Raw genomic sequence first — 22,573 nt, 5'->3', positions numbered from 1 at the left:
TTCCAAATCGGATAGTGGGATAAATTAAACACTTTGGATTTTCGTAATTCCAAAATGGAAATGTAAAAGGACCATGCTACATTGCCCCTCAAGTTGTCCTCTCAAGTTGCACCTACTGTATTTTGAAATTTATTTTAAGAGTAATGCTAGAGAGAAGTTACTATAGCAGTGCATACTTTACATTCACTGTGTGGCTGCTTTTAGTTGATTATTCCCAACACTCACTTGGAGAGATGTGTGGTCTAGATAATGTCACATCATGTGTACAAAATAGATGCTCCTAATAGTAACTTCTATCTATATTTATTCTTATTTTAAATGTTAAAAAAACAAACACAAAGGCAACTTCAGGGACAATGGCAACTTAGCATTTTCCAACGTAAAATATGCTCGCAGCTGGAAATTTGAACCAAAACCACATCGTACCCATTTCCATACAACTAACCATGGGCAGAATTTTCAATCTGTTTGCAAACAGAAAACTCTTTCTATTTGCCTATGTCTTACAATACTAGGTTCGCCAACAAACGAAGGGAACCAAACCATAATAACCGGCCAGCGGCCGAAACAAGAGCCTGCAACCTTACTAAAGAACACCTGTTTTTATTTTTTCCTTATCATGCGTGTTGTAAGGATGATGAATAGAAGAACTTTGTCTAAATACTGCAGGATTTCAAAAACCGGCAGGAAACCCGCCTTTTCTTGGGTCACTCACAGCCACGAGCTTTCCAATTCCTCCATTGTCCTTCAAACCATCTGCATCTTGAACTATAATCTGGCAAATAGTCCCACCAGAGAGGCTCTGTAGGACATGGCCTTTCTTTTGAAGGGCTGCCCTGATATCTGCAGGAACTTCAAAGTGGTCGCCGCTCACAGTTGTCCAGTTCTCGTAGTACACAACATTGGGTATCAGCTGGTAATTAAAGGAACTTGTGTCACATATAATTTCTAGTGTCTACTCATTGTTACATAATACATAGTGTGTGTGCACATGCGTGCGTGCGTGTGTGTGTGAGAGAGAGAGAGAGAGAGAGAGAGAGAGAGACCTGGTGATAGAATCTTGGTGCCATGACAGAAGAGAAAGGATCCATTTTCCTGGCAAAATGATTCAAGAAAACCTCTGCAGTTCCAGCAATGATCATGCCTCCCCCACTTGCACCTACCACGGCTGTCAAGTGCTCATCCTACAGATGCATAGAAAAGGGTAATACGATTTTCTGCATAGGAATTTACAGAATAATGTAATAAGTAGACATGACAAACATAGTACGAGAAAAATGTGTTTCCAAATGGAATTTACAATCTTCTAGCCAGTATTATTCTGTATGCATGCCATTCTACTTGTCAATGAGTCAATCTGAAGGGCTGTACCCAACGAAATAGAACAGTGTACCAACCATTAATTCAGTAATTTGGAAATGGTAACAATCCTAACTTGAGTGGAAAACACTCCTAGAACATACCTTTAAGACAATAGTGGGTGCCATGGATGATAATGGCCTTTTCCCTGGGCTGATAAAATTTGGTGGTGCTGGAGGTGGATTACCTGCAGTAACATTCATGGGGATGGAGAAATCGTCCATTTCATTGTTTAGGACTATTCCTGTAGTTGGTGACAGTATTTGTGAACCAAAATATGAGTTAACGGTAGAAGTCATGGAAACAGCATTTTGTTCACGATCTATGATTGACATATGACTGGTGCCATGATCCCGGATCTGATTCCATCTGTTAGGAAACAAGATTCAGTATACATAACTCTTGGGAATTTGGTCACGAGGCACTAGTATGACCCAATGTGATGGGACTAAATGTATGAATTTGAGACAGCATAAAGCTAAGGTTTCCCAGAACTTAAAAAATATAGTAAGCATGCATTGGTTACAAGTATTTAGCATTATGATGTTACAGGTGAACCGATTCTCTACCAATGAAGCAGCTTACCTACCACCATAATGACCCGGATCAAATGTCTTATTGTCATTGATGGTTTTCTGCAAGTCTTTTGCAAACTTAAGAGAGAGCATATCAGATAGAACTCTGGACACATCAACATAGTCGGGATCACCAAGATTCATTCTCGTTGCAAATACATGTTTTAAAGCTTCAATTTCTCGATGGACGCCAAGAGGGCCAGAAATACCTGAAGGGATTGGATATTGAGCAAGAATGTTTACCATCTGTAGCAGCAGAAAAGACAAAAAGCTAGGTCAATAAAATAGTAATTATTTATTTCTAATCAAGCAAGCTTAATATTGAAGATAATAATATAAATACATAATGCCTCATGATGGATCCTTTCCACTGTCAATATACAAAATACATCTAGGAAGGTTATCTAAGGGTATACAACCAAAGGCTAAGTTGGTTGCTACCCATTGCGCCACTGCGCACATCGATTTTGTGATCGATGAATTTGTTTTCCCTTATTGATTAAAAAAGAGGAAAAAAAAGAACATAATACCAAAACAGAGCAAAGAGATATACTTACAAGTATCATTGGAGGACCCCCTGAAGGAGGAGGCATGCCAAGTATTTTAAGCCCTAAAATGTTAGCAGTGATGGGTTCTTTCAACTTAACTCGATACCTTTGCAAGTCCTTAATTCTCAATATCCCTCCAAGCTTTTGAACATCCCTAATCAAATTGAATCCGACCGAACCATTATAGAAGGCCACTGGACCAAACTTTGAAATTGTTCTCAGTGTCTGCCCTAGTTTCTTGTTGTAGCATATATCGCCTGCCTGCAAGAGACTTCCATTTGAGGTAAATATGTCACGGAGTCCTGCGTCTGCTAAGATCCCTGATTCTGTCCTGACCATCTGCATGCGAAGATATGGTGATACCTTAAATCCCAAACGAGCAAGACGCTCAGCTGGCCTTACAAGCCTCTTCCAAGGAAGCCTTCCATGTTGTTTCCAAGCCTTGTGAAGGCCAGCAAGTTCCCCTGGAACTGCAATGGAGAGGGCACCTTTTGCTTTTAGTGTAGCATTACCAGCATACGTATTCTGAAAATGAATAATTATGTAAGAGAATGATAAATGAATCAGTCATGGATAACATGAAATTCAACAAGCAACAAGTCTGATAGGCATTAATCCAACACTTCTCAATTTCATTGTAATTTAAATGGGATAGTTCCAAATATATCTTCGCGTTAGCATATAAACTATGCAGATCTGTGGTAGTTGCAGAGCAAAATAATTATTGGATTATAACAAGCATATGTTATACTCCATCTGTTGTTGGATAAGAAATTGAGTTTTATAGATGGCATGGCTGAACATGGGAAGTACTCAAATGATCAGATGGATCCCATGTTGAGATTTATTCTAGCCAAACACTGGTGAAAGTTTCTGGCTTTGTAAATAAACCACATTTGTAATATAAATTGAGAAATGAATAAGAAGGAGCTCCTCAACCAAAGAATTTTCTAAGAAGTGCCAAAAGTAAATGCAAACATGTTAAGGAAGTAGACAATAAAAACAAGCCTTGCAAGTCTTTGTAACCTTGTCATGTCTAATTAGAAAAATTCGAAACCAATCCAACGGAAATATACAAGTAAAGTGATGTGAAGTACCACAGAAGCATGCAAGGGGGCAGTTTCTCTCATATCAAAGGCTTGTGCCTTCCCACTCGCTAACCTGAGAAGCATAAAGGCTCCTCCACCAATTCCACTTGATGCAGGACTGACGACTCCCAGGCAAAGAGCAGCAGCCACTGATGCATCAACAGCATGACCTCCTTCACGAAGAACTTTCATCCCTATTCTGGAACATCGTTTATCATCAGTGGCAACAGCACCATGACGTGCTATGATTACCTCATGCCTATGTTTGATGGGACCACTGACAGAAGCAAGGCTTGAAATTGGAGGCAACCATATAAAGAAGAGAAATGCTATGGTGGGCCATAAGAAAAACAGAGCTGCAACCAATAGATACAATAGTCTTGAGTTCCTCAAAGAAAAATAACTAAATATAGAAAAGCATGTGCTGATCAACAAAATTGCAACCAAATCAATAAAAACATCACCAAAAGGGAAATTCTCAAAATCACATCCACACACAGAAACACAAACAACATACAGACAAATATATATACGTGGTATATGATACAGTTAGTTTCTAAGAAAAATTTATAGCATGCGCATTTGAAGCATTTTAGATGGGTGTTTTGGAAGTGTGTGATGACCATCTTATGTCAACCACACCAAACTGCCATCCTTCAAACGAGGCATTGCAACGTATCCCCACACCAAAATGGCCTAGATTTTACAACAAGAAATGCATGCTTGGCAAAATAAGCCTTACAACTTAAATTGCATGTATATTTTAGCATTGTGAATTGCTGTGTGCTGTATCGTTATATGGGGCAAAGCACGACATTCTTTCTGTTGTTTAAAGTTTTAAACGGTCCAGAACACACTCAAGGCTTCCACATATTAATTATCAGCCACGAATATAAGTTATAACAATGTCAATATTGTTCTAATGTACCTGGGCTACGCCTACCTTCATATCAATAAAATAACTTATTACTTACAAAAAAGAAAAATATTGTTTTAATGATCAGATGCTACAGAAAACAAAAGACCGTTATAGACAGCTAGATGCCATAAAATTACATTACAAAAGTGCATAGATTTTTTTGCCAGGAAATTTGCTCTTACACAATCAAGAGAAGAGGCTTGCTAATGACCCTCTTTCTGGGATTGGGATTCTCAAGTTAAAGATCAATGGCAAGTGGCATTGATGGTTAGGTTTTTGCTTTCTCAAGCTCAAAGGTCAACGGCCAATGCCTTACATTGTTCTCTTAACACTCTCTCCGAAAATAGACTGAGTTCTATATAATTTATCTCAACGAGCATGCGGGGGGGGGAAATACGTTCATAAGCAAGCAAGTCCATGTTACCGTATAGAACTCAATGATAAACTTTCAAGATAACTGTAAGTAGCATCCCCAGTAATCAGTACAATACCATCAAACAATATTTCCATTCTCTGTTACCACAATCTAATCCCACTCAAGTGTACACTTTCCACATTAAAAAAATATAAAGTTGGGGGGTTAAATCTGTCGACTGGGGCATACCATGTTATGCAACTAGGGAACACCAAGCTCAATTAGCAATATTTAAGGTCAGAATTAGGAGTTGCATAGTAATCGTTTCCTCCATTAAGCGAATGCTCTTTCCACCCTCTAATCTGATGGTATCTATTGTCTAAATGTCTAACACCTTAAAATTAATCCGCACAAAAAATGAAACCCATTAAACAAAAGATAAAAACCCATTAACAAGTAGTTAACGAAAATTATTAAATCACTCACATGACATGAGCCTCCACGAGATAAGATCAGCTCAAACCCTCTGTATTCTTCGTTCTTTTTGTTCTTCTTCGTCTTCGTTAGCGTCGCGGACTCTGAGAGTTTGCTGCAACCGGAGGTGCGGTCATAAGAAGCCCGTACGCATGCACACGTGGTTCTTCCTATATGGCCAGAATGGAATCTTAAGACGGCGAAGTTGGAAAATCGTAACTGGTAAGAGAAAAATCTAATAATCAGGTTTGGTTTAGTTGTCGTTTTCTGAATTTCAGACTGACTTCGATATCCTATGACTTGACATGCACGCACCAATATTACTGGAGTCACGAGGTTCCGGGCCGGCCATCTTCTTCTGGGTCTGGAGTTTCATGATTTCATCCACTTCTAAGTGCCAATAATATCTATATCCATTGACAAGTTACATTCTTTGATATGCATCACATGATTTTTCAATAGTTTTTTTTTATTCCAATTAAATATAATAAATCATTTCTCAATCATTTCGTCATATAAAACAAGATATATTTAATAGAATTATTCAATTTTTTTTTCTGAGTTTTGGGCTCTTGGCAAACATCCTTCAATATTTTAAGTTTGAATGACGTATTTTTTTAATTTTTTATTCTTGGGAGGCACATAATACTTACAAAGTAACATACTTTATCAGATAAAAATTGTAAAGTTCCAAAAATAAACAAATTTTTTATTCTTTTATTTCATTAATAATTATTAGGTTATTTTCTACGCAGAGTCAAACGAATACAGGGGACAGAAGCGCGGCCCCACAGAATCAAAGATGATAAAAAAAACTGCTTAAACGTTCCACGTTGATTGGATTTTCATTACGGAAGAATAATATCACGTACAAGTATTAAATTGATAAATTTATATAAATTTTTTGTAAAAATTTGAATCTTATTAATAAAAAATAATTATTTTTACATTTTTTTAAGTGAGATTTACTTTTTTATAAAAATTTGTATGAAATTTTTTTCGACGTATATAAGACTTGAAACTTATACAAATTATTTCTCTATTTATATACAATTATAAAGTATACAAATTTTACCACTTTCTTTGAAAAAAAAAAGATGGTCTATTATTAGAAAAACGATTTTTTCATAGTTAATTTTTAAAAAAAAAAATATATATATATATATACAAAACTTAATATTTTAAAATTATAAATATCATTTATTTTCGTCCATGCAAAACATATGTTATATTCTTTCTAAAAAATATAATATTAAATGTTTCACTATTTGACTTTTGTTCTTTTTTGTTCTATTATATTTTTAAAGAAAAATTCTATTCATTATTTTTAATTTATTTTTCTTATTAAATATGTAGTATATAAATGATGAATAAAAGAACTTAACTAGTTTAAGAATAATAAAATCAGAAAATTTAAAAAAATATATAGAATAAAAATAAATAAAAATAAATATAGTGTGTGTGGAGAATAGAAATAATAAATAGCAAAAATATCAAACTGACACCGTGCCAGTTGTGGGACACATTTTAATCTCGAGTTTTTATTGATAAAAGCTTTCAAAATATATTTTAATTAAAAAACGAACGACTAAAAATATAAATAGAAAGTTTATACATTTCCATATATTTTAAACTTTTTATAGACAAGATAAAGGAAATGATCCCTCAAGATAAAATAAAATGATTTATATAGTCTTTGAATATATAAGTCTTACATATTTTATTTAAAAGAATAGAAAAAATCTGGACCACATAAAAGAAATTAATTTGTTTATAATAAATTTTATTTTTTTTAAACGAATTGTACGACACAAAACAATATCTGAGAAAGTAATAAAAAATTTAATGTTTGCCTAATCATAAATTTAATGTTTAGTACTATGAGAATTGCTGGGGAACAGCCGGAAGCTGCAGCATACTGTGAAAAAAATTTATTTTATTTTTATTATTTTTTTTTTCAACCCAGCATGTTAAGTGTGCTGGGGCTTCTTCACACAGTAGAGTGTGAAGAAGATTTTTTCTTAGTACTATACTTTGAAATATACTTTAAATCCCCAGCATTTTTTATGTAAAAAATAAATCCATAAGCTAAATATTTATTCAATTAACAAAGTTCCAATAAACTATATCATAGCAGTTTTCTGAACGAAAAACTCTTAATGTAGCAAACTTTGTGTACCGATCGTGCACCAAGATTCACGTCAGTTAGTAAAATGGTGAGTTTTAATTAAATGATACGCAGGTTGTGTTGTATGCGGGAAGGGATGAAACTTAAATGAAGACGAATGGAATTTAGAAGGCTTTAATGAAACTGTGTGTTTCATTCGGATGTACACTTCTACAACTTGAAACGGTAAGTTTTTTGTGCCCTTTTCGTTGTCTCTCTCTCTCTCTCTCGCTCCATTCTTTGCAACTTGAAACCCATTCTCTCCTCCATTCTCAGACGATGTCGTTCTCTCCTCCATTCTCCTCTTCTCCCCGTCGTCTCGTGCCCCGTCATCTCCATTAAAGCTTCGGAACCCCCATATGCGTTTAACCCCCATTAAAGCTTCCGAACCCTAACCCCGTCTTCTCCGTGATTTGTTGTCGAAGCCAACGTTATTTTTCTCAATCACCAGTATCTCTCTCTCTCTCTGTGATTTTTAGTAAATTTAGGTTTATTTGTTGAGTCGATTTGTTTAGAGGTTTTCAGTAAAAATCTCCCAATATACAGCCCTTTTGACATCGATTATTTCTCTACTATTATCTTCATTGTGCTTTCAGAATAGGCTTGAGGGATTGTTGATCTCACATTGATCTGGATTCAAAGATACGTTAAGTATTTTTTAGATTTTCTAGTTTTATGATTAGAAATAAGTCATGACTAGAAATTAAATGCTCCTGAACATTTGGTTGCCTTCCAATGACTCATTTAGTTGCCTAATATACGCACTAAAGATAATATTAGTTGTCCTCTTGCTTTTGCTTTTACTCCTTCCAGTGACTCATTTGCTTTTTCTTTTGCATTTGCATTACTTAATGTGATAGAAGATTGGATGGTACTTTTAGTTTTGAACTTAATTATAATGAAAATTAATAGAAAATATTATATTTAGTATTTTTATTGTTGCTAATTTATTTGTGCATGCTCACTAGGGGTTTGAATGAGTAACTAGGAAATGGTGAGCCTTGGTATATCTGAGAGCTATTGTGTAATGAACATAGGTTCGGAAGTTTTATCTTATTTGGGAATTGGATTGTCGTTGCATTGTTGTGGACTCATATGTGAATTGCTATAGTTTCAATTAGATGGATCAGGACTGAGTTTTATCTATTTCTGATTTTGTTTGTCACATTAAGAAATGCAAGCTGGTTTGCTATAGTTTCAATTGTTGTGGACTCACATGTGAAGCTTTATCTGTTTTTTCTTTTTGTTATGTTCTCTCTCTAGAATGTCTATCTGTCTAAAGCTACATTCAGATTATTTCAACATGACTGAGTTTAGTAGTTCACTTGTACTGTTTGACAATGAGTCAATTGTATCAACGAGACTTTGTTGTCTTGGATTGGGGCCCCATCAAGCTGAGCATAGGAATCTGTTATTTTTTTTTTTTTTGGGTTATTTTGGCTGAAATTTTTCATTAAATAGTGTAGTAACTAGTACAATATCTCATTCTGTTTTGCTTTACATTCCAGGTTGTGTTCAGCCTATTCCTATCAAATCTTGGCAATTCCCACCAGAATTTGCACTTGGCCCATTACCTTCACAACAAATGAGAGATCAGAATTGTCACCAGGTAGCAGTGAGGAAAGTGAAAAAAAAAAAAATTTGAAGATAGAAATTGAGTTGTTAAGAAAGGAGGAAGAGTTTCGAAAAAGAGAATAAGAGGTTACAGAGAGGAAGTTGGGAGTCCACAATGACCAAGTCGATATTCAAAGGCAACTTTGTAATTTGCAACGACCAAGCAGACATCCGGCGTGAACGCACACTTATTCATATCTATTGGATCATTTCGATATTAATTTTATTGTACTTAATACAATCACAATGAATATCCCTTGAAACGGAAACTTTGTAATCTCAACCAACTTATTACTCACGTTTTTGTAATGAACGTAATCACAACTATTTTAAGTTGCTGTATATATAGATTTCAATGTTTGGATAATTTTCAGCTTCTCTTGGAAATGATCCTGAAAGCCTTTTTCTTGTTTACCTGCATTCTGTCAATCTTCATATAAATATTCATGTACTTATAAAAAAAATAATACTGTAAAAAGAAACTTCCATTCATAACTTGGATATAAGACCGGGAGGAACTGGGTTGAATCCTATAAGCAGGACCATTTGCTTCCTCACAAAATCTGCACTCGGATGAAAACACTGATAAACAGGTGCTTCCCATTGACTCTTATTTACACTCATCAGAACAATATATAGTAGCTTTTTCAAGCTCTCCGTCAACCATGTTAACATGATTATACATATGAGGTCTATAAAGTGTCAGAAATATGAAATTGTTCCTCCAATTGCAAGTAAACTGCTATTAAAATACAGACGCAGGCTTACAAAGTGTAATGTAAGGTAGACATTAAACATGAAATTAAAATATGGTAGCCACTGCGCTCTACTTCTACTCATCAACCGGATTTTCCCCAACTCCATTGACTTATAGTGGGGGTTGTCCTCTAGGCAAGCTATCTGGCTAGGTTCCATCCACCTCAAGTTGCATCTGTGAATAAAATTAGAAAAGTAAAAAATGAACCCACATGCATTAAAAATGAACCCACATGTGCTAAGAGGTGTTGAATACCTGAATTGATGGAATTGTTGATGGATTTGTGATAGGAGGTGTTATAGGAGATGTGTGCTCTTTCCCTTTCCCCATCTAGATAATATTTACCAATATTTTAGAACAATATGCAAGATGAAGTTGAGTGATGAATTCAGTTTATTTAACATTGCCATTGTATATTCATCGGTATTTGTTGGCATAAATTGAGTTCTAAAAAGTCTGGAAGTGAATATGAGGAACCAAATCCTCATCAGCTCGAAAATAGTAAACACCAAACCCCAACAGCAAGTAACATATAATTTTCAATAAAAACCATCTCATAGCAACGAACACCACTGCATGTAGCACCCAAACATTGAGACCGAGAGATTGGACCATTGTTTTAGAAACTGGACCATTGACAGACCAAGAGAAGTGAAAGGCTGATGACTACAAGTAATTTAATTCACACAAATTGGCATAAACTCATTCAAATTGGCAGATTTTACTAAAAACCTGAAAAATCTTCAAATAAACTATTGAAACTTAAATAATCCTTATCTTAAAAGCATAAACAAACCAAAAAGTCCCAGTTTGCCATCACCAAAACAAATTTTTCCTCTAACACAAAGTCAGGGTGATTTTTTTTTTTTTTTACAAGAACTACTCGGAATTTTCCCTTTCTCTATCACTACATTTTTTCCTTTTCTGCACCCAAAAGATCTTTCCTAAATAAAAAATAAAGCGAAACGAATGGAACCCACTTACGGGTTCATAGTAAATATAGAAAATGCAGTAAATGTAGGAGAAGAGTTTGAGTTCAATGATTCCTTCGGGTTCATAGTAAACATATGGATTCCATTTCAGCATTCAACACAACAAACTTCAACAGAAAATACTTCTGCAAAGGGGGGAGATTGCTTTTACCTGAAGAAGGGGATCTGATGGTGAAATGGAGGAGTTGGGCGTGCCCTATTTTCTCCTGCAAGCCGCTCCAATCTGGTCTGGCCTTCCGAGTATGTATTCGGGTTCAAAAGACTTGGGCATGGCCTTGGATTTCTTCTGCGAGCATCTTTGGTCTGGCCTTAAGCTTTCGAGTGTATGTCTTCTTCTCCCTTCGTGTTTTGTTTTTCCTACTTTTTTTTCCTTAATATAATAAGCCACGTCAGCAATCGGTACACAATCGGTACACAAGATTGATTCTACCTAGTAGAACTGTTTCTGAACATACATCTAGGCCCAACCTAATTTAAAAATACAAGTCCCATTTAAAATCTAAGCACTACCCATGTAAATGACCCAGGGTTAGAACATACGACCTACCATGTATACCAAAGGGCACAAACATAATTACTCAAAACGATTCTTCAAGAGGCTTTTACGAAATTTGAAGGGCCATGGGTTGAAGGGTGTTTTTGTAATAACAAAAAGCATGCATGCACCTTTTATGAAAGCTGAAAATCAGAAAGGAAATCCGAAACATAAGGCACAAAAAACTAAAAGAACCAAAACACCTACATTGGAGAGGGGAAAGTCATGTGACAGAGGGGTTTAAAGCTTACCAGGGAAGAATGGAGGTGTGACGACAAATGTAGGTGGCTAGCCAAGAATGGGCAGAGGACGGCAGATTCCTGGTGGTTGAGTCGAGAACGATGGTAACAGCAGTTTCTGGTGAAAAAAAGATCAATTTTTTTTTCATCATTTGGTTGAGGAAACACAATGAAGAAAAGAGAGGGAGGAATCAACGAGATCTTACGGAGAAGAAAGGGACGCTGTGCATGGTGGATTTGGTTGGCTGGAGTCAAAGTCAACAGTTTTTGAGTTTCCAAGTGGTGTTCCGACTTATCCTTGGTGTCTTCGGTGATTGATTTCGGCAATGTGAGTTGGTGGGAAGGGAGACTATGGTGGCTTTGCGGAGTGGTTTATGGTTTTTTTTTTTTTTGCTGTGCAAGGCTCTGTTGGATGGCTGGAAATTGTAAGAATTTGCTGTCTTGGAGAACATGACACTTTTGATTGTGTCTGTCACACGGTCTACCATTGTTTGCCGACTTGAAATTTGAATAATAAGAGGCTCTCTTCTTCCTCCTTCCCCTAATTCTTCTTATTTTTTATTTGAATATTCTCATGGCAGCCCATTGAAGGAATATTGGAGAAGGGACAAAATGAGTATGATTTCCTTTTTGATTTTGTTTATTTTTGGACAAATTTGAGTGGTACTTTTTGTAATGGTGTGAAATAATCCGAGTGGTATTTTTTGTAATGGTTTTTTTGTACAAAGAGAATTGACATTTGAATAGAACTTTAAAGTTAAAAGGAATCTCGTGATGGGAAATCAAAATATGGGTGAATTTGGGACCTGAAGATGTAGCCTTAGGCATAAGAAAATGCTTATAAGAGCCAGTCCAATTATGGCCTTCTTTCTCTAATTTAGCTATTTCTTCTCTATGCTTGGTTGAGTTTTCACACCAGCTACCAAGTCTCCAGTCTTTTAGAGTTTAAGGAATTCTGCTCATTTTCTTCTTCTAGCTAGATGGGTGCATCCTTTTGTATACTTTCTATGTATTTGGGCTGGGCTCTTGGCATTTTTTAATAAAATCTTTGCATTACTTCTAAAGATTTTTTAGCTATTTGCGAAAAATCAATAATGCTTTCTATAACCTTCACAAGTTGGTACCTATATGTGTTAAGTGTGATGGGAGTCCGATTTGCAAAGCATCACATCATACTCAAACACAATTTGTGGCATTGAAACAAACATAGCATTGACATTAACAGGTATGGTACAAAGAAGAAATTTTATTATCAACAATAGGCATAGCCCATGTACATGGGTTGTATACAAGAGAAACACCTAAGCAATTGCAAAGATTTCATATCAAAAAAATGCTACCATAGATAAAAATATCTAATTCCAGTCATGCACATGTTTCCATCGGGGAAAAATTATCACCAACAACGTATGACTTTCCATGGCAAAAGCAAACACAATCTCAAACACATATTCCAACGACTATGGAGATTCCTTGCCCTGTAGGGACGAGATCAATCTCTGCATATCTTCCTTGTAAAGAAATATTTAAATTTACAATCACTGAAGACGACCCAACAGAAGTAGAGAACTCTACACAGCATAACTTAAAAGTTACTATTTTTTAACATAGGAAAACTGAATATTGGCTTAGAATAACAACAATAAAAAGAAAGTACCAATGATAGGTGAAAGATCTTCGACAGAATGAGAGATCGTAGCTACCACTGCTCTGACCCAAAGACGAACTCATTGATACCTCAGACTCAAGATTTACAAAGTGCACATTAATTAACAGAAAAAATCTTCGCAGAAGCCACTCTTCAATACTTACATGATGCCTAGAGAGCAACAAAAATGCCTTACGGACCTTGTTTTTACTGGAAATAATTTTTTTTTTCTCCATGCTCTAAGCCACAATACCCCTATCAGAAAACACAAAAATCACATCTTGATGTACACATGAAGAACATAATAGTATGGAAGGGAAAATTGTACAATATTTACCTACAAAGTTGAGCAAACCGTTTGGCGAAACAGAGTTGAACTTCTCGGTGGTTTAGTCTGTTCAATCACAAGTTTGAGGGGAGTGGCGGCGCTAGGGAGGCATAGGAGCATCGTGAGGTGGCGCTGAACAGAGAGACGTCGTCGCGAGGTGGCGTTGGGAAGAGGAAGCTGATGCGGGTTCGTGGCGAGGAAGGAGGGTGGGTTTTGCGGGATTCAAATATAGTTTCGGGTTTGCTCCATTCAACGACCTCGCTGGAAGTGGCGGTAGCGTTGGGTAGACGGAGGAGCATGCTGACGAGAGAGACGGCGTCACCGGGAGGCACTAGGTAAAGGAACGTGACGCGGGTTGCTATTGAAGGAGAACGTCTTCCACGTGATGAATACGAATGGAGATAAATTAGAAACCGACTTTCAAATTGAATTAAGAGAAAAAGAAAATGAGAAGCAGCTACATAGTGTGCAATGAGTGCATCAGTAGCTTTTACTAAATCTCTTTTTTAAAATATTTAAGTATATTAAAAAAAAGTGAAAAGAAAAATAAAGAAAAAAATAAAAATGAAAAAGTGAAGTGCGGTACATTTGAGTAGGAAATATTCCATTTTAGTATCTGGACCGGAATCAGAACGAAATTTAAAATTTTCGCAAGAGTACTGTGCAGACCGGTAATCATCATCTGAGCCTTTTCTTGTGTTCTTCTCTCATTTTATGCTTTGTCTTTGCATTGCACCCAGGAATTACTTCTTGATCTTTTAGACATTAGGGTTTCGTGTTGGGTTCAAATGACATTTTGGTAAATCGATGCTAATCTTTATTTTGGGTGAGATAGGATTGTGTGTGGATATGGCAAGGCGAAGGGCCAAGAAAACTGTCAACAAATCTGCGTCTTCACCTTTGAATGGTGGAAATGGTGCTGTTGCGACAGAGGCACAAATCGAAAAGGATGAAGTTGCGTTTACAGACCAGGAAAGTATGCCTTTTTTTTGGCTTTTTATTACAGTTATTTTACATTCTCTTTGCCTCTATTTGGATAAGCCCAGATCTTAGGTAAACTTGGTAATTTTCTTATAAACATGAGTCCAAACCTAATTTTGTAGCGATTATATTTGTGGATCTGACCTGCTTATCAATATATACATACATATAAAGATATTTGTGGATCAGACCTGCATGTATGATGCGTTACACATGATATGGTTTTCGTGTTTCAATAATGCTTCAAACCGTGTGGAGGCTAATGCTATCGCAAATTAGTTTCCTCTATTTTGTGGGGGGGGGGGAGGAGGGAGCGCTTACTTCTGCTTTGTTGGAATACAATGCGTTCGATTTCATTTTCTTTAGGAAACTATGTTTTTTCAGCCATGTCTTTCCTTTCTATCTAAATTTTAGTTTTTATAAGCATTTTGAATTTTAGCAAATATCATTGAACCTTTTGGATCTTGTAAGTGTGTAAAACGTCAAAGTAACAATAGAATGGTGTCTCAGTTTTTATTTTTTATTTTTATTTTTTTTCCAGTCGAACGACAAAGTTCTGCCATTAGGGCTATTCGTGATGTGGAGATTGAACATCTGCTGACTGAACTGCGTTTGCTTCGCTCATATTTCAGCAAGGAGCAACTGCAAAGCCCTGCACTACAATTTTTTAAAGAAAACCTCCCAAACCTTTCAGTTGTTGGAAATGAAGGAAACAGACAATTTGAAGTGCAATGGAATTATGAGAACAGTAATTTATATATGAACCCCAATGATGGAATAGACTTACATGCTTCTATTTTGCGTCGATTGTCCATGGTTTATCCGGACTGCTCTGGTGCTACTGCTTCTTTGCGTGGCGTTGAGTTTTCTAGCAAAGCGGGTATCAGTAAATTTACAGTCTTCTGATGAATAAATCTATATTTCTTTTCGCTTAAAAATTTGATTTCTTTCATTGATCATATCTCACTAGAGTGCTTGATTGGTGGCAGTGAAAACAAGCCTTCTAGGTGTTGGTAATTTACAGATAGGCGACTTTGTATGTTCTCTTCCTATTTATTTTTAATGCGAACAAATTGAAGGGTTTCTGGATGCACCTAATCCTAGATAATAAAATGCTTAATTTTGATATTGAAATGATTATTTTATACGCAATGCGATAAAATTATTAAAGCACATTCCAGAGACTTGTTGATGTTATAAAAAATGCCCCTGTACTTTCTTGTTTTGTAGGAACCATCTGAGACTCAGATGCTTGGGATGCAAGATGGTCTTCGAACTCCTGGGGTTTGTCTCCTCTTGGCCATATTTGCATATCTTGTTTTGCAACAAGTTGCTATCTCATTAGAATGTAGCTTTATAACATCTTGTTTGACTTAAAACCAAGCTCCTCTCGTTTGTTGAAATAAGTAGGAAGGGCCAAAAGTTTATTGAAGTACCTTGTAGACGTTTTCAAATGATGCAAATTTAGTGTCTACTATCCGCTAAATAGATGCTCCCTTTTTTTCTGTCTTGTATTCTCCTTCTATACTTGGGCTATGCCTAATTACTTAGTTTAATAAAATCTTATTTTACTTATAAAATAATAAAAAAATAGATGCTCCATTTTAGTAAACACAAAACCTTTTCTTATGAGTAAGAAGTACACAGAAAACCTCTATGGGTCTTGTATCAGTTTTTGACAGTTGGAGGCTTGGAGCATGTGTCGCAAACCCATTTAGTTTTCTGAATTGGAACTCTAGGAGCCTCTGGAAGTTTGTGCTGGTACTAGAGCTTTTGTATGTATGGACTTTGATTATAAATATCAACAGTTCATTTGTAAAAGGAAAATTATCCAAGGATAACTAGCTATTGACTTCAATTGGGTACGAAACATAAATATAAAAGTTGCCATGTTTCAGATTTGTTTCTCTAGTATTTATATTTATAATTTATCAGCAGGGAGGGAGTGAGACAATTTTCTGGATACGGACCTCCCTGATACTGACAAATGACTGGTGGGAGGTGCTATAAATCATAATTTATAGCTAAAGGGGGTTTTGGATGGCTAAAAATTATGGTGTGGGATTGTAAGTTTTCTCATGGGCTTTGCAGGTGAGTAGCCAAAGATTGTCTGTTGGGATGACACCCAAAACACGGAGGCTGCCTAAACCTGGCGAGATGCTTCTCTCAGTCCATGGGTCACCCCTTGGTGTCTACAAGGAAGATAACATGGAAGCCATACATGGTACGGACTCGGTACCTACATCTACTCTTACTCTTGATATACTGCATTGGGGAGGGGTAAAAGTTTTTTGGAAATACCAAATTTAACTTGGTTTGATCCCCCGATGCTGTGGAAAATATGTTCTTATCACCTTGAACTGAATAGAGGGAACAATGCACATCCCTAATCTGGGATTAATCTTAGTTTTGTTCTGATGTGTGAATTGTTCTGCAGAGTCCGAAGAGGGTTGACTGGTTTCAGTTCAATTGGTCAATTATGGTTCAAGAATTTGCAAATACATTGCAAACTCATTGACCGTTTGAATGTGCCTATCCGACTATTGTAATAACCGAAGCTGCTGTTGTTGCAATTCACTGTTACCTTCATTAGCTTTAAGTATACTCTTGTGTATTTCTTGTTTGTCTGGGTTCCATGTAATTTCTTGTTTATACTTGTATGCAAAGGGCTTATATAAAAAAAATGATTAGTTCCAGTTATGTTGACTGCCGTTACTTAGAACTGCCAGAGAGGGTCAGACAATTGTTGCTCTGAAAGATGCCATTTTCCTTCTAATCTCTGAAATTAGTTTCCATCAAGATTGGATTGCTCTAGAGCAATCCAATGAGAGATAAACTTTAAATGATGGGTTGTTGTTCAATGCAAAAAAAAAAAAAAAATCTTTATTAATAAGCAGGGTGGTTGTTCATAAAATCCAACTCTAGCCTGCATAGTTTGGTAATATTTGAACTCTATAATAGTGCAAGGAGTTTTGAATCATTCTGAACAATCCCTCATAAAATGAACCTTCTTCTGGTTGCCTCAAGATCTATTGCTCTTTTTTCTTTTCTTCTCTGCAAAGTCTATTTCCTTGATAAAATTACAGATTCTTTGATTTTTCCTAAGCCCCATGGTTGCAATCATTCCATATCTGACGGCTTAAAAAATATTGAATCCAGCACCATTTAACAAGCCCCCCTTTTACAATAATTCAAACATGGAAAGAATAGTTTTTGAAACTGCACTACAGCATGAAAATGTGTTACATAAAGAAAATCAGGATGGCCCTGTACATAATATAATGATAAAGAATGAAACAAAACGCGAGAATACACATTGCCCGCCTAACATTGGAAAATTGAGGTAATCCAGAAGTCCAGAAAGTGCTAAACTTGGTAATCTTCCATTACGTATACTCACCTTGCTCTATGGTTCAGTTTAATCAACGAATGGCTGGAAGAATAGACAAACCAAGTTAGCAACTTCTTCCATCTATGTTTTTGAACGACCCAGTGGGCTGCCGACAACGGTTGTGGCAGTTGCAGTCTCCATACCTGCTGGTAAAGACTGAAACGCTCCCAAAGCCTCCAAGAAGAATCTCTTATTAGGGACAATCCCATCTCTGTCCATATGCTCCAACAAATTCTGTAAAAGCTCCTTCATGTTGGCTTTGGTGTAAGCCTTATAGAGAAGTTTATATGTTGACGAATTGGGAACAATACCTAAGCCTTTGGCACTCTTGAAAAGCATATCAGCTTCCATGGGCAAACCATTCATACAGTAAACATCGAGCATGGCATTAAGGGTAGAAACCTTCATTTCCTTCCCAGATTGAACCATTCCGTCAAAAATGTCCCTAGCCCTGGAAACACAATCACACAACCCGTACATCATGATTAGACTCTCACAAGTGATGAAGCTAGGGGTATATCCCATATTTTTCATCTTTTGGAAGATATTTTCTGCTTTCTCCCGGAGACGAGCCTTCCCATAATTAATTATCATTGAATTAAATGTAGCCAGTGTTGGTTTCTCCTTGGAGCGCAGTAAGCTCTTAAACACTTGTTCCATCTTATCAAATTCTTGCTTCTTCCCATACGAATCAATCAGCAAATTAAAAGTGATTATATCAGGCTTACACTGATTACTTTTCATGCGCGAAAGTACAGATTCCATTTCTCTGATCATCCCATTTTTCCCATATGCATCCATCAAGCCATTATACGTATAAATATCAGGGGAAACAATGCTCTCATGAAGATCTTTAAACAAAGCATCGACTTGCTCAACATTTCGAGCTTGAGCAAAAGCTCTCAAAAGAATGTTGTATGTCACAGTGTTTGGTTTACACCATTCAATCCCTTTCATCTTTTCAAAGTACCCAAGTGCCTTGCCCAAAGCTTTTGCTTTGTCCTGTGAGTGTAGGTGCGCTGTTATGAGTGCATTGTATACAGAAGTGTCAGGCCGGCACCCGCTGTTACGCATCTCAGAGAAAAGCCACATGGCCATTCGGATTTGGCCTTTCTTTCCCATAACTGATATTAATTTCGAATAAACACCATTATCAGCAACATACCACCTTTGTTTCTGCATCCATCTAAACACCTGAATGTGGCATTCGTGAGTGAAGCAACAACTCATGTTAACAAATGTTCCCTCAAACAGTGATGCCAACACTGTATCCAATGTGTCTTAGCCAGCTTGTGTTATATAAAAGTCCACTTAAATCTATCAAACCTAAGCATTAACAAGAAGTTCAACAGATATTATGAACTTATGAAAGTAACATAGTGGCTCTAAACTGGATGCATCATACAGCTTTGATCTAATTATAAAAATTATAACAGTAAAGTTATACTTTTGGAGTCCAAAAATATATTAACACGTGATATGCATTTTCTTTATAAGTAACACGTAATGTGCAATTGCACAATTACACAACACAAACTGTTTTAACTTCCTACACAAAATGGCTCTTAAAAATCCATGAACTTTAACTAACAACAATTCTGCTTCAAACTTTGGGCACTTTACCCTCATCCTTTTCATTATTAACAATGTGCTTTTAGTGCGCAGGGGAAATAAAAAGTTATAGAAACTCCAGTGAGGAATGAGGATATGCTATACAAATAAGTTCTATCCTAAATCAAGGCCTTCTTTTCCATTCTCTTTATCATTGGACGGCAGCCAACTTATGTCTTTCTAGATTAAGCCTCGAGATTTTGTTGTTCTTTTTCCTTTCTATCAATTAGGTGCATCTGATGTATTCTCCATATGTTTTTTTTTTTTTTTCGGTAACCATCGATAGAACTTATCTAACTTATTTTTAAAAAGCCTAAAATCCTAAATATCCAGAAGCTTAGGTTGAACGAAAAGTTCCTGAGAGTTGGAGAAACAAACCTCGAGGCATTGAAGCCACTTGTCATTCTTGCCAAGCTCCTCAAACAGAAGAAAACAATGCTCAGTTCTCACAACCCTCACGTACTTGTTCAAAGTCTTCAAAACCGGCTCTTTCCCATTCATATTCCACATGATCGACCGGACCAGCTGTTCAGCCTCCAATTTCTCGCTCTGGGGAACCATTTTCCTCTTGGGTCCGCTCGAGGCGCAGGAGAGTCGGGTCAAGGGTCTCTTCTGAAGAGGCCATGGTTTGGCGTGGCTGTAATTTTGAGAAGAATGGTGGGTGAATGGAGAAGGGGACGCAGAGGAGGGCTGGAGAGAGGGAGATGACAGATTTTGGAGCATTGCTGTGCTCTGGGAGTGGGAGAAGCATTTGGATAGGTTAGAGAGATTCCTAAATTTGCAGGGGGATTTAGGACTTGGATGTTAAATTTTGAGGAAACTGCAGGCGTCAAAGCCAATTATGAAAAATCTTGTGGGGTTAAAAGAAATAACGGTGAGGGCTGAAATATCTATATTTCTCTAAAGAAAATTTGGTCAGTAACCATATACTTTGTCTCAATTGAGATTTGCTTCCTAAACAAATTTCTTGAAAAACAACACCTAAACTTATAATAAAATTGATAAATGTTTTATCTGTTACTAATTTCTTTCATTTTAGACCATAATGAATACGGATTATACACGAAGAATTCCATTTTTTAAAGTTAAATTATCCTAAAAAATAACCTTTCATTTAAAAAAAAAATAATACTAGATATCAAGGTATGTAAACACCAGGTAATTTATTTGAAAAAATAGAATCTATTGTAAAAAAGTATTTTATTTTATTTTACTTTTGTTTTAAATAAAATGCGTGAAGTTTGCATATTTAAAATTGTATGAATCATTCTTTACAAAAAATTAGAAAATATAAAAAATCTTACAGCCTCACATAGTCTGGCCAACATGAGGGGAGAAATCCGGCCATCTCAAGATGCTCCAGGTGCTGAGGCAATCATGCTATGGCCGAATTCAGCCACCACATCGACCTATGGGGTGGCCATGATTGTGGCCCCTTTTCACATTATTAGATTCGTCCCCCGAACCATCCACCCCTCAAAAGCCTTCACCGCCCCATGAGACCACGCATCTCCCTTTCACTAGAAGAAAATCAGCCACCTAAAAATAAGCCATCCCAACACACTATCCAGCTCTCAGAGTGTTGTGAAAGTGGCACCTAAAAATGATCTCCAGCAAGTCAATGATTCTAACATCCACCCTACAAAGGAATCTACATCGGCAACAATGCTTGTTCATATACACTCGGGTTCTTTGGGCAAAGTCAGGAAACCTCGAGGGCGGCAACATAGATCAGTTCCATATCACAAAGCATTCCCATCCACTGTGACAAAAAATCCCAAAAAAGCTAAAGAGGCCCAGCCTCCACATGTAATATAAAGACACTATTATGGAATTGCAGGGGCCTTGTCTGACCCAAGACAATTAGAAGTATAAGAGCCAATATTAGAAAACATAACTCGAACATTATCTTTTTGTCGAAAATCATGATGCTTAATGCATGTACTTTATCTATTATAAATAGTCTTGATTTCAACCATTTTGTACATTTTCTAGCCTTTGAGAAAAAGGGAGGCCTTTTGGTTGCATGGGTGTAGATGTCGAATATGTTAATATTAATATCTTAGTAAATCATCTTTATTTAAGCTCATGCCAGTGGCACCTCAAAGAAAGATTCTGGCAACACTTGGAATCAATATATCAAGCTTTTCTAGGTCCATGGCTCTGCATATGCGACTTCAATTCATTACTAAATTAGTATGAAAATTTTGGTGGTTACCCAGTATCATCCTCATCTGTTGGTGGCTTGAGATCTCTAATAGATAATCATGGTCTAATTGATATTGGCTTCACAGGGACTTCTTTCACATGGACTAATAACAGAAAAGATTGTGCACTTATATGAGAAAGATTAGATAGAGGTATGTATAGCAAATCAATAGCTTTGACAAGTTTCGGCCAATAAGTTTTTGCAACGTGGCTTATAAATTTTTTTCAAAAATACTTGTGAATTGGTTTGCAACATTGCTTCCTTGTATGATCTCTTGGGAGCAAGGACGGAGCGTTTTCGAGAATATAACTCTAGCGCAAGAAATGATACATTCACTCCATCGTAATTCTAATGGAGGGAATATTATGCTGAAGATCGATATGGCAAAGACATATGATAGAGTTGACTGGTCTTTTTTAAGCTTGGTTTTGAATGGCTTTGGTTTGGCGGATTGATTCTGTGGTTTGGTGGAGGCTTGTGTGCAATCCCCTTGGTTTTCGATAATGATGAATAGAACCTACAAAAGTTTTTTCAAGCCGACTAGGGGGTTGAGGCAATGGGATCCTCTTTCCTCTTATTTGTTTATTATAATGCAGGAAGTCCTTTCTCGACTATTGAGGAAAAATTTTGAGCAAGGAAGAATTAGCTCTTATTACCATCCGCAAGGTGCTCATTTGGTTTCGCATCTTCTATATGCGGATGATATCCTTATTTTTGCTAATGGGGAGAAGAGATCCATTAGAAGGCTTTTGCGTACATTGGATCAATATGCACGTTGGTCTG

The 22,573-nt window shown here is 36.5% G+C and overlaps 3 protein-coding genes across 6 annotated transcripts; 1 reads left to right on the top strand and 2 right to left on the bottom strand.

Moving 5' to 3' along the window:
- Positions 1-346: 346 nt before the first annotated feature.
- On the bottom strand, positions 347-5,689 carry LOC109004134 (glutathione hydrolase 1). Its single transcript, XM_018982574.2, has 7 exons — positions 5,331-5,689; positions 3,580-3,926; positions 2,492-3,007; positions 1,945-2,180; positions 1,464-1,728; positions 1,047-1,184; positions 347-913 (listed from the first exon to the last, which is right to left on the bottom strand). Exons 1-7 carry the CDS (start codon positions 5,335-5,337, stop codon positions 674-676), a joined length of 1,749 nt encoding a protein of 582 aa, XP_018838119.1. The 5' UTR covers positions 5,338-5,689; the 3' UTR covers positions 347-673.
- Positions 5,690-14,164: 8,475 nt separating this feature from the next.
- Positions 14,165-17,355, top strand: LOC109004133. Of its 4 annotated transcripts, XM_035695337.1 has the most exons (8): positions 14,165-14,269; positions 14,434-14,574; positions 15,121-15,459; positions 15,569-15,615; positions 15,810-15,863; positions 16,518-16,580; positions 16,671-16,803; positions 17,017-17,336. In XM_035695337.1, exons 2-8 carry the CDS (start codon positions 14,448-14,450, stop codon positions 17,031-17,033), a joined length of 780 nt encoding a protein of 259 aa, XP_035551230.1. In that variant the 5' UTR covers positions 14,165-14,269; positions 14,434-14,447; the 3' UTR covers positions 17,034-17,336. The 4 variants fall into 4 exon arrangements, with proteins under 4 accessions (XP_035551230.1, XP_018838118.1, XP_018838117.2 ...); XM_018982573.2 differs by lacking the exon at positions 16,518-16,580 and having other exon boundaries at positions 17,017-17,355; XM_035695336.1 differs by lacking the exon at positions 14,165-14,269 and having other exon boundaries at positions 14,276-14,574.
- Positions 17,356-17,726: 371 nt separating this feature from the next.
- On the bottom strand, positions 17,727-20,384 carry LOC109004132 (pentatricopeptide repeat-containing protein At4g39620, chloroplastic). The gene is made up of 2 exons (XM_018982569.2): positions 19,960-20,384; positions 17,727-19,164 (listed from the first exon to the last, which is right to left on the bottom strand). Exons 1-2 carry the CDS (start codon positions 20,302-20,304, stop codon positions 18,052-18,054), a joined length of 1,458 nt encoding a protein of 485 aa, XP_018838114.2. The 5' UTR covers positions 20,305-20,384; the 3' UTR covers positions 17,727-18,051.
- Positions 20,385-22,573: the final 2,189 nt, after the last annotated feature.

The sequence above is a fragment of the Juglans regia genome, chromosome 10 (assembly GCF_001411555.2).
Source record: "Juglans regia cultivar Chandler chromosome 10, Walnut 2.0, whole genome shotgun sequence".
In the NCBI taxonomy this organism is placed as follows: domain Eukaryota; kingdom Viridiplantae; phylum Streptophyta; class Magnoliopsida; order Fagales; family Juglandaceae; genus Juglans; species Juglans regia.
The sequence above is the reverse complement of the archived record's forward strand: the minus strand, read 5'-3'. Positions and strand labels throughout refer to the sequence as shown.